Source organism: Erithacus rubecula (assembly GCF_903797595.1).
Source record: "Erithacus rubecula genome assembly, chromosome: 18".
Taxonomy (NCBI): domain Eukaryota; kingdom Metazoa; phylum Chordata; class Aves; order Passeriformes; family Muscicapidae; genus Erithacus; species Erithacus rubecula.
In genome coordinates this window covers 7,091,446-7,106,055 of record NC_136670.1, presented here as the reverse complement: position 1 = coordinate 7,106,055, position 14,610 = coordinate 7,091,446, and the positions used below count along the sequence as shown (strand labels likewise).

The 14,610-nt window shown below is 61.7% G+C and overlaps 1 protein-coding gene across 2 annotated transcripts; it reads right to left on the bottom strand.

Annotated features, from left to right (window-relative positions):
* Positions 1-1,169: 1,169 nt before the first annotated feature.
* On the bottom strand, positions 1,170-12,833 carry VSTM2L (V-set and transmembrane domain containing 2 like). Of its 2 annotated transcripts, none has more exons than XM_079321598.1 (4): positions 12,562-12,833; positions 5,144-5,316; positions 4,031-4,081; positions 1,170-1,494 (listed from the first exon to the last, which is right to left on the bottom strand). In XM_079321598.1, exons 1-4 carry the CDS (start codon positions 12,668-12,670, stop codon positions 1,183-1,185), a joined length of 645 nt encoding a protein of 214 aa, XP_079177724.1. In that variant the 5' UTR covers positions 12,671-12,833; the 3' UTR covers positions 1,170-1,182. The 2 variants fall into 2 exon arrangements, with proteins under 2 accessions (XP_079177724.1, XP_079177725.1); XM_079321599.1 differs by having other exon boundaries at positions 5,144-5,313; positions 12,562-12,832.
* Between the last annotated feature and the right edge of the window lie 1,777 nt (positions 12,834-14,610).

Here is a 14,610-nt window from a genome sequence, read left to right as displayed (position 1 = left end):
CCTGCTGCAGCTTTTTAAAGCTCTGACCCTCAGCTGCAGGTGATGATGTTGATGCCCATCCCCATCCCCACCGGCCCCAGCCCAGCAGTGTCAGCACTGCCCCTTTTTACCCAAGGCAGTGCCAAAGCTGTGTCCCTTTGCAGTGCCACAGACAGAGCAGAGACCCGCAGAGGCTTCGTTTAAAGAGCTTTATTAGCTGCAGCAGGTCTGATGGTGGCAGGCTGGGGGGCAGCAGGGGAGCAGCGCCCGGCAGCGGGCGGGGAGCCTGGGGACCCCCCGTCCCTCCCCACAGCTCCGTCCCCAGTGGCCGTGCTCACCCGTGGGGGCAGCAGGGACGGGCTCTGCTGTTTGCACTGCGACACGGGAGCCCGTGGCCAGACCCTGCCCGGGGCCGTGTGGTGCTGTGGCCTGGCAGGGAGGGAGGGACGCTGGACCGAGAGGGGGCCGAGAGCCTGGCACGGGCAGCGGGATGGGGCCAGTGTGGACGGGAGCGCCCCATCCTCTGTGAAATGCCGGGGCAGGAGGAGTGATGGGTGCAAGGGGCCAGCACACCTTCCCAAGCACACGGAGAGCACGGGCAGCTGCCTGGCTGAGCGATGGCCGAGCGTGCCGGGAGGATGCCAGGAATGTGCCGGGAGGGTGCCAGGAATGTGCCGTGCCGTCCTTCCTCTGCTGAGCTCAGGCCTTGCCGTGCTGGGGGCTGCGGGGCAGGCGGGGGGATACACACGGGCCGTGGGATGGAGGCTGGAACTTAGACACGCACTGTGGGGCTGGAACCGAGCAACTAAACGGGGCAACCTACAGGGACAGGCGGCTGGGTCTGCGAAGCACAGGGGAGGGGAGGGCAGGGAGGGCACAGAGCCGGGACACAGCACAGCCCGCGGCACCACGGGCAGCACACGGTCGGGACACGGGGACCAGCAGGGTGGGCACACGGCCCGGCCCCGGGCACAGCCCCAGCGATGCACCCGTGGCACTGACAGCTCCGGCTCCCGCAGCACGCCGAGCCCGGCACCGCTGTGCCCCGCGCCGGGGACAAACCCGCGGCGCCCTGCGGGAGAGGGGGATGCTGAGGGCTGCTGGACAGGACGGGGTGGTGGGGCCAGTCTCTGGCAGGGGGTGCGGGACCCTTGGTGGCTCCGCTGAGTCCGGGGCGGAGGGGACTGCCCCCGCACCGCCCCCCTACAGCACACAGGAGGTGTCTGCCGAGCGCTTCTTCAGCTCCCTCCCGGCTTTGTGGTGGTGGTGGTGATGGTGTGCGTGGGCTGAGCCCGGCGCTGCCAGCTCTGCCAGCGGGGCCTCCCGCAGCTCGGTGTCCTGGGGGTGCCCCGGGCCCCCCGCTGCCTCCACCCGCAGGTACGCCTTCACCTTGTGGTGCCGTGCCTTGCCGTCGCTCGAGTCGATCACCCGGCACTCGTACGTCCCCTCGTCCTCCAGCTTCACCCGCGACAGCCGCAGCTTGTGGGAGATGTTGCTGCCGACCACCTTCACCACCTGCATGGGGGCAGACGGGCGGTCAGGGGGCCCCCAGCGCCCCCCAGACACCGGGTCAGTGCCGACCCGAGCGTGTGCCAGCCTTGTGCCGGGGAGGACACGGTAAAGGTTGGTGAAGTCGGTGCGGGGGGACCCGGCCCCAGCCCGGACCTGCAGGATGATGGAAGCCCCGGCTCGCACCCGGCCACGCAGGGCTCAGAGATCGATGCGGAACCACGCTGGCTAATTAGCTTTTCTACCAAATTGATTCGCTCTCAGTATTTATCACCCAATGAAATTTAAGACTTACTCACTAGCCAGAGCCGCGGCTGCTCTGGGCTGGGTCAATAAATCAGATTTATAACCCACCCCGAGGCCCCTGGCTCTGTTCCCTATAATCACACTGGATGGCAAAGGCCGTTTTTCTACTCGCCGCTGCATTTGTTAGCTGAGGATTTTATGGTGTTTGGAAACGGGGCTGGAGAGGGGCAAAACTCACCCCAAACAGCACAGGAGGCAGTGTGGGGACCAGAACCCCTCAATGTCCCCTCAGCCCCTCGCTGTGGGGGCATCCAGTGCTAGAACATGATGACACCTGCCCAGACGTGCACATACAAACACACATGAGCACACACAAGCTGCTGCATTCAGCTGCTCTGCACACTGTGGGCTGCTGAGAGGCAGCTGCTGCCACAGGTCACAGCCAGGGCCACCCCAAACAGCATCTCAGGGCTGCTCAGTGGCCATGTGCAGCCCCAGTCCTGCTCTGCTGGAAGTGGAGTTCTGGGGGGACAAGCCAAGGGACAGGAGCTGCCAGGGCCTGGTGCAAGTGTGTCCAGATGCTGAGACTATCATGGGAAAAGAGCTTCAAAAAAACCTCTTCATCAGGAGAGACAGAAGTTAGTGAAATTAATGGCTGGGAAATTTAGAACTAATAAAATAAAACCCCAATTTGCTGGTGCCACCAGTGGCCATGGAGCAGCTACCCAGCAGGTCACTGAGCCTCAGGAGGGAAGATTTTATGACTGGCCATAACTCCTGTGGCTCTGCCAGCACAGTCAGGGCAGCATCAGTCCTCACTGCCCATGGGAATAGGGCAGAGCCCCTGGCACAGCCTGGATGGGCAGATTTGCTGTGCCTAGTCCCAACTCAGTCCTGTGCTCTGTGCTGGTGGATTCAAATGGAGAAAAAAATAAACCCAGACCCATCCTGTTTCACTTCTCTTCATCTCTGCAAAGCATCTCCAGCACCAGGTGTGTTTGGTGGATAACACATGGCCAAGGGGTGCCTGACACGGTGGCTCCTCCTTGGGATTTACATCTCCCCCTCACTGTTTGACTCTGCTGTTTGTTCCCTGTCACCTGCTGTTGTGGCTGTACCTCAAGTTCCATCAGAACCGCCCATGCTCATTTACCTCCTCCATTCCATAAACACTTAATGATCAAGGACATTTGAAATAACAACAAACAAAAGAGGTTTGTAGCTCCAGCCTCTCCCTGCTGGCTGGATCTGGAGGAGGCAGCAGAGACCTCGAATGATTCAAAATAAATCCTGGTCACACTTGCACACCCATCAATTCCATCCCAGCGTGCAATTAACTGCCTAATTATGCTGAAACATGCACGGGTTGAGCTGGGAGGGAGTGCTGGCCCCAGGATGGCTCCATGCACCCTCTGTAGCCCCTCCTGCCCCTGGAGCAGGGCTCAGGTGGGATGCAGGGAGCAGCAGCCCCCAAGCTCAGCAGGCAGGGTCTGGCAGAGCCCAGCCTCTGGCTGCTCCAGCAGCAGTCCTGGAACTTTGCTGCTTATGGGGCGGGGAGCCACAGCACTGTGGTGAGGAACAGGCCCTGGAGGAACCTGCTTAGGTTTGGATATGGGTTGTGGGTGTCAATTAATTAAAGGAGACATGACCCCTGGAGGAGGATTCTCTACCATCAAGGGAATCATGCACTGATCCTGCAGATGGGTGCTGAAAGGTGATGCTCTACCTTGAGAAAGGTTCCTCTGGGATGAGAGACAGATCCTGGGTGTGGGGGGCACCCATCTGAGAAGCCACAGGTGCCTGATCAACCTCATCCCCCCTTGGTCACTCCATGAAGGAAAAATGAAGGTGCCAGGAGATGGTGGGAAGCTTTCCAGCACAGCTCTGTGTCTGTGGCACCCCTAAATGCAGAGCTCCCCAAGGCAGGGAGAGTCAGAGGGACACACACCTGGCAGCAGAAGGCCAAGAGTGTTTTATTTAACTGATTAGTGGCTCCTCATTCTGCTCACATGAGCCTAAATGGCTTTGGTTGCTAATCCGCCGAGTCAATCGGATTATTTTATCCCTGGCATTAACGTGTCACTCAGATGCTGGACGAGGCTCAGGGTCCAGGCTGTGCCTCTCGGTGTCAGGGAGAGCAGGGCAGCCACCCCCATTCCCTGTCACCCCCAGGAGTGAGCGAAGGCAGACCCAGTTCTTCCCACCCTGGTGTTCCCAGCCTATGGCACTGGGATCCCTGGAATGTCCTGGGGAGCCCTCAAGTGCAGCCCCCACAAGAACCATCACCCAAACTCACACTGATTTTTGTTGCCTCTTTCCCGGGCTCCTCTGGTGGTGATGATTTCAGCTGTGGAAAAAGCAGGGAAGGGGGAGACCAGAGAGAGGAGAGAAATGGTCAGCTCAGTCCACCAGACCCCTTCCCACTCCAGGATAGCTACCCCAAGCAAGATGGAAGAGAGAGAAGGGGGAAGAGAGAAAAGACTGCCCAGCTCCAGCAAACTCAGGAACCCAGGGCAGGTGAAGCCACACTGGGCACCCAGGATGGGAGGAAAGAGCAGCAGCACAGCAGCCATGGGGCATGGGGTGCTCACTCACAGGTCCCACTGCATCTCAGCTCCAGGTGATCCCCATGATCCAGGAGTGGGGATGGAGCCCTGATCACTGTGGCACTGTCTCTGGAACTCTGTCCCCATCACTGCCAGCACCTGCCCCATTCCCACCAATCTTCCCCTCCAGCAGTCACTGGCTGTGCACTCCCAGTGCCTCCAACACCCTTGACCCCTGGCAGCACTCCCCCCCATCCTGGCAGCACTGCCCTGAGGCTTCTCAATTTATGGCAACACCAGCAGCAGCCCTGCCAAAGACACTACAATAAAGGCTCATTAAAATCCCCAAAGCTGTTTCCCATTCTTTGGCCCTTATCTCTGTGTGAACAGAGAGAGAAATAAAGAAAGGCTGTTTGCTGGACCAATACACAGGGAAACAGGGGACAAGGGGGGGATGGAGGGTGCAGGGCCAGGAGGGATGAGCTGGTGATGAGATAGGCAAAGGCACAAGCACAAAAACAAAGCCTCAGCCTGGGACGGGTCCTGGCAATGGGCCAGACACCCCCTCGGCTGGGAAGGGCAGCCAGGACAGCCCAGCCCCACTGGCCCCAGAGCATCCTCAATGCAGCTGGAGGCTGAGCAGCCCATGCAGCTGGTTAATTGCACCACAGGACCCCCAGCTGCTCTCTGTCAGAGCAGAGGGTGAAGCCCTGCTCTGCAGGTCTGGCCAGCACCAGTGATGCTGCTGTGGGTTGGGGTCCCTCACCAAAACCCAAGAGAGGCTGCAAACAAAACCCTTCCCATGGCAAGGACTCTGCCTGAGGGGCTCTGCCCTGGAGGAGGAGGAGGATGAGGGGCATTACCTGACTGGAAGCCCACGTCTGTTTGTCTGTCCAGTCCTTGTGGTTGCGGACGTACCACCACTGGATCTCGAGGGAGTAGGAGGGGGAGCCGCTGCCGCGGAAGGAACACGCCATCTCCACATCCTCACCCGCCTGCGCCGTCATGTCGTGGGGGGTCTCGGTGAACAGAGCTGCTGGAGACAGAGCGAGGGCTGAGGGTGCCTGTGGGGACACAGCACTGTCCCAGTGAAGGACAATGCTCTGGCCACACAGGCAGAGTCACCAGGAGAGCCTGGATCCTTCCCTGGCCAAACAGACACAGCCCCTACGGCAGAGCAGACACGTCCCTGACATCCCCAGGTTTCTCCTCCCCACCCCAGCAGAGCTGCCAGGTACTTTACAAAGAGCAGGGAAAGGGAGGGAGCAGAAGCCTCTAGCCCCCTGCTCCCACAGCTTCCCTCAGACCCCCAGAACGAGTGTGGGACCTGCCACACCACTGAGGTGAAGGAAATAAATCGAGCATGATCGCATCTCACTCAGATCAGGACATAACTGAAAAACAAATCCTCACTTAATGCGGCCCCAAACAGGCTCCCACACGCCATATGGTTTGCTTTCCTCGCTCAAAACAAATATTGTTCAGAGATGTAATTAGAATTCTTTTCATCTCCTCTGGAGAGACTGTTGTTCCTCCGTACAGGCGGCCCCAGCGTGCAGGGCACTGGCAAACGCTGCTGCCACGATCCGTGCAGCGGCTTCTCCGCGGCAGGCACGGGGACAGGGCTGGCGGCCCCCTGCACACCCCGGGCACTGCTTCCCTCCCCGTGGCTCCTGTCTTCACTCACCGCCTCCTGCTGCCGGCACTGCGGGCTCACAGCCACAGTGCGGGTCCCATCGGAGCCACCGGGGCCCTCTGGGACACACCGCCTGTCGGGAGCAACGCTCTCGCCAGCCCTGATCCCTCTGAAAACCAATTATTACCAGCCCAGACAAAAAGTTAATACCTCTAATATCTCCCTGTCCCTCTGGACGCGTGGAAATCCCATCCACTTATCGCTTTCCTTTAATCCATCTCGGCAGGGAGCAGAGGAAAATTCCCAGCACCGGGGTTTACCAAGGCGGGGTGTCCTGGTGTTCCCAAAGCTGTTCCCACATCCCAGTCACCCAGAACGCGGCACCAGCAGCCACATGGAACCTGCTGAGGAGTGGAAGGAACCCCAGGCAGGGGAGCAGCTCTGGTGACCGAGGGCTGTGGGAGAGGCTGGGGGATCTTCTTGGCACACAACAAAGCGTTCCTCTGTGCCCCAAGCCACGGTGGTGCTGAGGCTGTTGTGTCCAATGATTAATGAGCACTCACCCCCCATTCCCTGTCTGCAGCCAGGATCAGGCTCTTGCCCCACAGAATTCCTGCTGGCAGGAGCTATGGCCAAAGCCAGTGGGTCCCAGCAGAGCCTGCACCAGCCCCCAGACACCACAGCTCCATCAGCGCAGGGGAGGGGGGATGGCCTGAGGGCTCCAGCCAGGTCCAAATTACTGGGAAGACAATTAAAATCTGCTCCCACAGACGGGAATTTGGCAGATAAGCTGAGAAAAGGCTGGATTGAATCAAGCGCCTTCTTTCTTTCCGATTTTAATTGGGAAGTGTATGTATTAATTAACCCCGGAGCTCGGCCACCTCCATGCACATCCAGAGGAGCAAAGATCCTGCAGATGGATACCCAGGGCCATCACCTTTGCTGGGGACACATGTCTTTCAGATGTGTCCTCCAGCAGCACCGTGTGCCCTCCCTGACGGATGCCGTGGATCCCGGCGCCGCCTGGACAGAGGTGACCCTGCACCCCCAGCCCTGCCCCTCACCGGGACACGAGAGGGGATCAGGGTCCCCCCAGGCAGCCCCCAGGCTGGGCATGGACCCTGCACTGGACACTGCTCCTGCGAACACTGGACAAGCCACCAACTGTGGCCAGTGCCCTGCTCCTCCAGTGTCGCGGTCCCCTGCCCACCCCGGCCCCGTCCCTCTCCCCCCGCTGGCATTGGAGCCGCATCCCCACAGCAGGAGGGAGGCAGGGGCCGTCGGGGGCCGCTGCTCCGTGTGCTTTATGGGCTGCTACCTGTCATAAACTGAGAACACCAGGATCAATAAATCTTCCAGGAAATAAAAATCAGGGGAAATAAAATGAACTCAATGGGGAAACACAGATAAACAGAATTGAAAACGCCTGCTGGGACAGCTTGGTGCTCTCATAAACCAGAGACAGACGGGCTGCAGGCTCCCTCCCCGCGGTGGGCATCACCTTGGTCACGCTCTGCACGGGGAGGGGGCTGTGCTGGGGCAAGAGCAGGTCGTGCATTGCCCCGAGTCCCTGGAAATGACCACAGACCCCTGCTCCATCCCTCTGCCTTGTCCATAGCCCCACACAGCACACACAGAAAGCCGTGCAGCCCCCAGGAGCCTCTCCAGGGCTCTGCCTGCCATCCCATAGCTGTACCAGCTTCCCACCACAGCCCCCACAAGGCACCAAGGACAACACCAGAGCAGCGTCATGGGCACGAACTCAGGCTAATTGTTGAGTAAAGATGTACCAGAGGAAAATGAAATATGCATTGGACATTTGCAAACGCCTGTTAATCACTCGGTCAGCGCAGGTTCCTGCTCCGGGAGGGATTTTTTCTCTAAGCCGGGAGTCAGAAATCTTTTTCTGTGTCCAATGGAACGGGAACCCCTCACTGGAGCTGCAGCCGGGCTGGTGGGGTGACAAGTGCCAAGCAGGCGGCGGGGCTGGGGCTGGCTCCGTCACACGCTGGGCAGGGACAGGGGTTGGGGGAGCTGAAACGTCCTGGGGAAGCTGCTCCTGCCCACTGGAGTGTCCATCCAGACCCTGCCCTGCGTCCCTGGTGTGGGGCCGGCTCTGACCTGCTGGGTTTATGCTGCACCGCTGCAGGAAAAGCAAATGCGTCCAACAGAATCCACAACCACTGACACTCTCCCCAGGCACCCACAGCTCCTCCGGCACCGCTCCCTCCCCAGACATCCATGACCCCTCCAGCACCCTCCATTTCCCAGGAACCCACGGCTGCTGCGGCTGCTGGACTGCGACAGCCCCGGCTCCAGGAGCACCAAGTCCTCCTGAGGCACCCGAGACCCATCCCGAAACACGGGCAGAGCAGGGACACCAGAGACAGACAGACCTTCCTGGGCAAGACCCCCAAGAGCCATCCCGAGGGATCGAGAGGCACAGGAGGCACCCTCCGGATGGATCCAGAAGATCCCTGGGCACCATCCCAGTGCCTGTGTGACCCACGCTGTCGCCACCACGGGACACCGGATCCGCCAGAGGCTGCTGCACAGGTCGGGCCGCAGCCTCCCTCCCCTCCCTTCCCACTACCAGCTGTGGATGCGTCTCCTCCTGACAAGCCTGCGAGCAGGGATGCTGACCCCGGGGCGCTGCGAACACATCGCGGTGCGAACCGCTGCATAAACACGGCGTGACGGCCGCTCACTGCTGGGAGAGGGCAGGAGGCTCCGGCCCCGGCCGCTGAGCGGCCAGAGAACCTCGGCGGAGAGCGCTGCTCTCCTCCAGCCATCCCCCTTCCCACGAGACGCGGCTGGAGCGCTGCGGCCGCGCCTGGGGCCGGCAGGCTCCCACCACACGCTGGGGATGGCAGCGCCACTGCTCTGCCCCTCTTTACTGTCATATGAGCAGCAGAAGGAGCTCAGATTTGCAGCATGTGAATTAAAAACAAAACAAAAAAAAAACAACCCAAACCTAACTCAGTGACTGTGATCGGGCCGGCACTCACCTCACCAGAGAGCTGGAATTAACCTTGAAAACTGCAGGTATTTCCACCAGTGCCGCATCACGTTGGGCTGCCCCAGCTCTTGCCCCCATTGCTTCCCACTCCCGTAATGTTTAACCCCTTCAGCAAGAGAGAGGTGAGTCAGTGGTGAGTCTCTTCAGTATGGCCCCGGCTACACAAAGCTTTGCCCACACAAGGGGACTTGCTGCTCCCATCTGGTTCCTGGGGACTCGCAGTTCTTAGAACATTCCCTCCCAAGGGGCTCAAGGAAGAGCTGCTGTTCGACAGCATAAGCAGCAAAGCCCTAAAACGGCCTTTTTTTGACAGCTCCCAGTGGGGCTCCAGCAGTGTGTGCAGTCGGCGTGCAGCCGCCACTCGCCCTGGTGCTGCTCTCTGCCAGGGGATGGTTCCCAGCATCCAGGGGAGGATTCTCAGCCGGAATCATTCAGCAGGAATGGGATGGGGCAGATAGGATCACCCCCCTGGTCTCAGCACCTAAAACACGAGCCACTGGCAGCCGCTGCCGAGAGCTGTCCTCACCATGAGCCTGGTGCTCATGGACACGGCACACTCCTGCCCGGCTCTGCCCACCCCACCACTGCTGAGCTCAGCCCAGCCCAGCCACACACGGAGCACACGATCCAAGCCGTCAATGCACCCGCCAGAGCCGAGCCCAGACAACGTCCCCGGTGCTCAGTCGGGCACCCACCGCAGACGGAGCCTTGGGGAGGGGACAGCCAGGCAGGACAGAGCCCTGCGGGAGGGGAAAGAGCCATGGAACAGAGGAGCTCGGAGAGAGCCAGAGCTGCCGGGGATGGGGCCAGGAAGGGCTGTCTGTCCCGAGGTGCACAAGTCCCACTCACACCGTGAACCAAAATCCCAGAGGAGCCGTGCAGGGCAGAGGGCCCATCTGGCCCTCGGAGGAAGGAGGCAGCAGTGCAGAGCCTCCAGCTCCCTGGCCCACTCCAGGTCCTCACTCCAGCCCTGCCGTGCTGCCCACAGCTCCCAGACTGCGTGCAGCCCTGCCGGCTGTTGGCTGATTCCTGCCTCGCTCACAGGGAACGTTATGATTAAAATTAGCTGTCACTGTCCTAACGTAATAATTCCCAGTGTCTGGTCCGTCGTCTGTCAGCCGCTTCAAGGGAAGAGAAAGCCCAGACATTTGATGAGGAGAGGTGTCAGATGTAATTGCGCTGAATGACTGCACGAACAGCAGCAGGAAAAACACATCGCATGGAGAATTCCCACCAGGAAGTGTGAAAAAATCCGGCAGAATGTAAAGTGTTTATGGAAGTAATTGATAGAATAATCACCGGGGTGTGCGGGAACGGAGCAGGGCAGCGCCCTGGGGAGCCGGGGCACTGCTGCCTCCAGCCTCCAGCCGCGGCTCTGCTGAGGCGAGGCGAGATCGCCTGTACACGACACCGGGAGAAGCCGGGCAGCTCCTCCTCACGGCACGGCTCCCCTGCCCCGCTCCAGAGGCAGCAGGCTGGGAAGGCGGCTGGAGCTTCCCAGCCAGCGCATGAAAAAGCCGATGGCAGCAGCCCAGCGTGCACAGGCTGCAATGGGGGGCATGAATAATTGAAGGCACCAGCCTGAGGAGAGAAGAGAAGGGGGAGAGGCAGCACTGTGGGTAGGGAAGGGATGGTGGGAAGATTTCTGCGGCTCAGATGCTCTCACGGGGCAGTCAGAGACCATCCTGGCTCCATCCCTGCCAAAGGCAGAGCCTTTGCTGCGGGAGCAGGTAAAGGACTTTCTTTGATTGTGACTTTTCCCTCCCCAGAGCCGCGGCTGCCCTGCGAGCAGAGCCTCGCTGCCCACGGTGGGGTGGCAGGATGGGCGACCCGCCCGCGCCCCAGGGCTGCTCACGGGCGCTCGCCGCTGCCTGCGGGGCACACGCTGCACCCCGTCAATTCCCTAGCTGCATCCGGCGTGGACAAGTTAAAAGGAAGAGCGAACGCACTCCGGTGCCAGAGCCAGGCGATGCCGAGGAGGTTCCTCCAGGCCTCCAGCACCGGGCAGAGATGGCGGCGAGCTCCGGGCGCTCCCTGCTGCGGGCAGAGCCCGGCAGGACCTGCCTGTGCCCGCCCGCCACAGCCGAACCCATCCCGCCGGCCACAGCCCCTCTCCCGCTCCACGTCTCCAACCTGCTGGACTCTCGTGGTGTGGAGGGAAAGCTGTACCAGCCAGTAATGAAATGATCAGTCTCCGATCTGCTAAACAGCGATTTATACAGGTCTTCAGCACACACAGCTTTTATCAAATTGGTATTCACCTACTGAACACAAATGGCTTATTATACATGACCCACTTATTCACTGCTTTTCAGTATCGTTAATAAAGGTTTCTGTTGTGATTAAGTGAGTTGCTGCAGAACTGCTCGAGTAGCAAGCTGTAATGTGGCTCCAAAGTGCACTCGCCCTCCCAGAATATTTCATCTCCTTGGCTCCCCGTTCCCTCACAGCGACCATTTCACTATTTATTTCCCTATTGCTGAATTTCTGAGGGGAACAGCGGTGGCTAATGGAGGCTCTTCACCCACCTTTTCGTCTGGCATGCCAGGCTGGCAGGTCTGCAAACTCTCCTGCCGTGAGCCCCCAGTGCAGAGGCTGATCATCCCTCCCCTGGGCAGGCAGGTAGCTGCCAGCCCACGCATTGCTGCGGGACACCACAAACTGCGGGACACCTCGCACCTTCCACCCTGGCATGGCCCGAGGCCGTGTGTGCCTGGAGGCTCCTCGGGGCAGAGCGGAGGCCCCGGAACTGGGCGGAGGAAGAGCCGGGACCCGGGCACCCGGCATGTCCCCGTGGTCACTCCTCTGGCTAAGACCGAACGTGCCCGTGTCACTCCGCAGACAGCAGGAGGGTCTCAGCAGCCTCCTCCGAGTGGGCTTGGTCCCCCGTCACCTTCTGGGTACCCACGAGGGAGCTGCCCCTACGCCAGGCTCCCCACCGGAGGGTGCAGGATGCAAGAAGAGGTTCCCTTCCCCAACCCCGATGGATCCCAGCGGGCTCGGCAGCACCGACCCGCCGAACTACCGCGCACCGGAGGGAGCGGAGGAGCGCGGAGCGGCGGAGGAGACCCGCTGCCGGGGCGTGGGGCACCGCACGGCGGGGCGGGCGGCGGCACCGGGACGCACCGGGAGCTTCACGGACGCGGGGTGCGGGTGGTGGCGGCGACATCGTGAGACACACGGAGACGGGGTGCAGACGACAGCGGGCACCGGGAGGCGCACCGGGAGGTTCACGGACACCGGGTGCGGGTGGTGGCGGCTCCACCAGGAGGTTCACGGACACGGGGTGCGGGTGGCTGCAGGCACCGGGACGCACCGTGCAGAGCCCCCGACTCGGCAGCCCGGCGGCGAAGGCAGAGGGGGCCCCCCGGGCACCGGAGACGGGAGCGGCGGAGCTCAAACCCAGCTCGCCCCGGCTGCCTCCGCTCCTCGAGCCACCAGCGCGACGGACCGCGACACGGGGCTGCCCTCGGCGGCGGAGCCCGACCGGGACCCCCGACCCACCGCACCCGTCCCGCTGCCCGGGCAGGAGCCGCCCCAACCCTCCGCCAGCCCCGCCGGGCACCGAGCCCCGGGAGCTCCCGCCGTTCAGCCGCCCCCTTCCCGAGCCCCGGCCGCCGCCTCACCGCTGCCCGCCGCCGGGGCGTCCCACGGGGGGTGCCGGGAGGCGGCGCCGAGCTGCAGGTAGAGCCCCAGGTAGTGGAAAATCCCCAGGGCCAGGGCCAGGGCGCCCATCTTGCCGCGGGCGCGTCCGTCCCGGGGGCGGCGGCGCCGCCGGGCCGAGCCCTGTCCCCGGGGCTGCGCCGCGGTCCCGGCGCCGCCGCGCTGCGGAGCTCTTCCCTCGCGCGGAGGGCGCCGCGCGCCGAGGCGGTGCCGCGGCTCGCCCGGAGCCTCCCCCGCCCGGCGGAGGGATCCCGGCCCGCGCGCACCCCCAAGTTTTTTTTCCCACGGTTCATTCTTAAACTGCGCGGGGCGGGGCCGGACCCGCCGCGCCCACGCGGGACCCCCGGTACCGCCGGGACCCCCCCGATACTGCCCTTCCGGGACCCCCGGTACCCCCCGGTACTGTCCCGCCGGGAGCCCCGGCACCGCAGCACCGGGACCCCTCTGTACTGCCCCGCCGGGACTCCCCGGTACCGCCGGAACCCTTCGGTACTGCCCCGCCGGGACCCCTTGCACAGCAGCTCCGGGACCCCCCGACACCGCCAGTATTCCTCGCACCACCCCACCCGGACCCCTCCTCCGCACGGCCGGGACCTACGGGCACCGCCGCTATCCCCGGCCTCCCCCCGTCCTGCCAGGACTCCCACGCCTCGCTGGGACCCCTCTGGCACGGCCCGAGCCCCGCGGCTCCCACAGGTCCCGCACAGGGAAAGGTTTCTCCCTGGCATCCCCGCTCCCCGCGGGGCGAGACCCCGGACACCGCCGGTGTCGGCGGGGCTTCAGCACCCAGGACAGCGCCCGGCGCAGAGCGCGGCTCCGCCCGACCGGCCCGGTACGGCAAGGCACAGCCTGGCACGGCACAGCCTGGCACGGCACAGCCTGGCACGGCACAGTCTGGTACAGCACAGCCCGGTCTGGTACAGCCCGATTTGGCACGGCCCGGTCTGGTACGGCACAGTCTGGCACGGTACAGTGCGATCCACTTCATCCCAGCACTGCCCCAGCGTCTGCAGACGCAGTGCCCGGCGGGTGCGGTGCCCGGTGCTCCGGCTTCACTGCAAGTGCCACGGCCCATCTGGGGCTCGAGAGGTTTTGGAAACGCTACAAGAAGAGCAAGGACACATACCGCCCCCCCCCCCCCCGTGTATCCTGATCGCTGTCCCAGACTGTGCAAGATTTGTCTCAAAATGGAAAAGCTGCAGCTGGGGTGGGTTGCAAGCTCACATGCACCCTCAGAGCCTGGCTGGAGTGCAGCCAGTGGCATCAGGGAGAGCTGGAACAGCCACCGTGCTCCTGCCACGAGCAGGATTTCACAGAACCAGTAGGATCCAGATACCCCTTCGGGTGCATAAATCCTGAGGCCAAACCCACCAACAGCACCAACACTTCCAGACCTCATAGCAGGTCACAACCACAGCACCAGCACCTGTGCAATTCATACACCTCTTCTGAAAAGCCTAAAAGTCACCAAGGGGCCCGGTGGTGCAGTATCCCTTTCCTAAACACTGGCCTCAGCACCAGGGGAGGCACAGAGAAAGCGTCACTCACACGAGAGTATCTGTATGCAACACAGCAATCAAAAGGATATTATTTGCTCTCTAGATAAACAGAAAAAATCAGATTATTTCAGGTGTTTTCTGCCATGAGATGACAGATGTTGGCTGCAAAGAGATTCTTTAAATTGGATTTGAAAATACTGACTGTATTTCCTCAGCCTTCCCTTGGCAGGGCTCCAGAAGGAGTGGGGGTATTCTTCCCATTCCCCTCCAGCAAGGCAAGTCCCTGGCCAGAAGCTGTGCTGCCTCGTACCTGCGTTACTAATCAATAATTAAAAAAAAAAAAAAAAAGTTGTGCCTGCTGCAGCATTTGCTGCATGTCAGAATAAAGGCTGGCTCAGAGCAGAGCATTGATCTCTGCCCAAGTTCATTACTCCCTCTGGAGTTAAAAGCTGAGGGAAGGAGGGAGCGGCGGTGACAGACAAATGGGCACCACGGCCATGCCCGGCTGCATTT

Excerpts from the sequence above, each read along its gene's own strand:
- VSTM2L (XM_079321598.1), bottom strand. The coding sequence starts at position 12,670 with ATGGGCGCCCTGGCCCTGGCCCTGGGGATTTTCCACTACCTGGGGCTC. Across the intron at positions 5,317-12,561 it reads CGCCCCGGCGGCGGGCAGCG|CAGCTCTGTTCACCGAGACC; the intron begins GTGAGGCGGCGG and ends CTCTGTCTCCAG. Across the intron at positions 1,495-4,030 it reads AAGAGGCAACAAAAATCAGT|GTGGTGAAGGTGGTCGGCAG; the intron begins GTGAGTTTGGGT and ends GCCCCCATGCAG.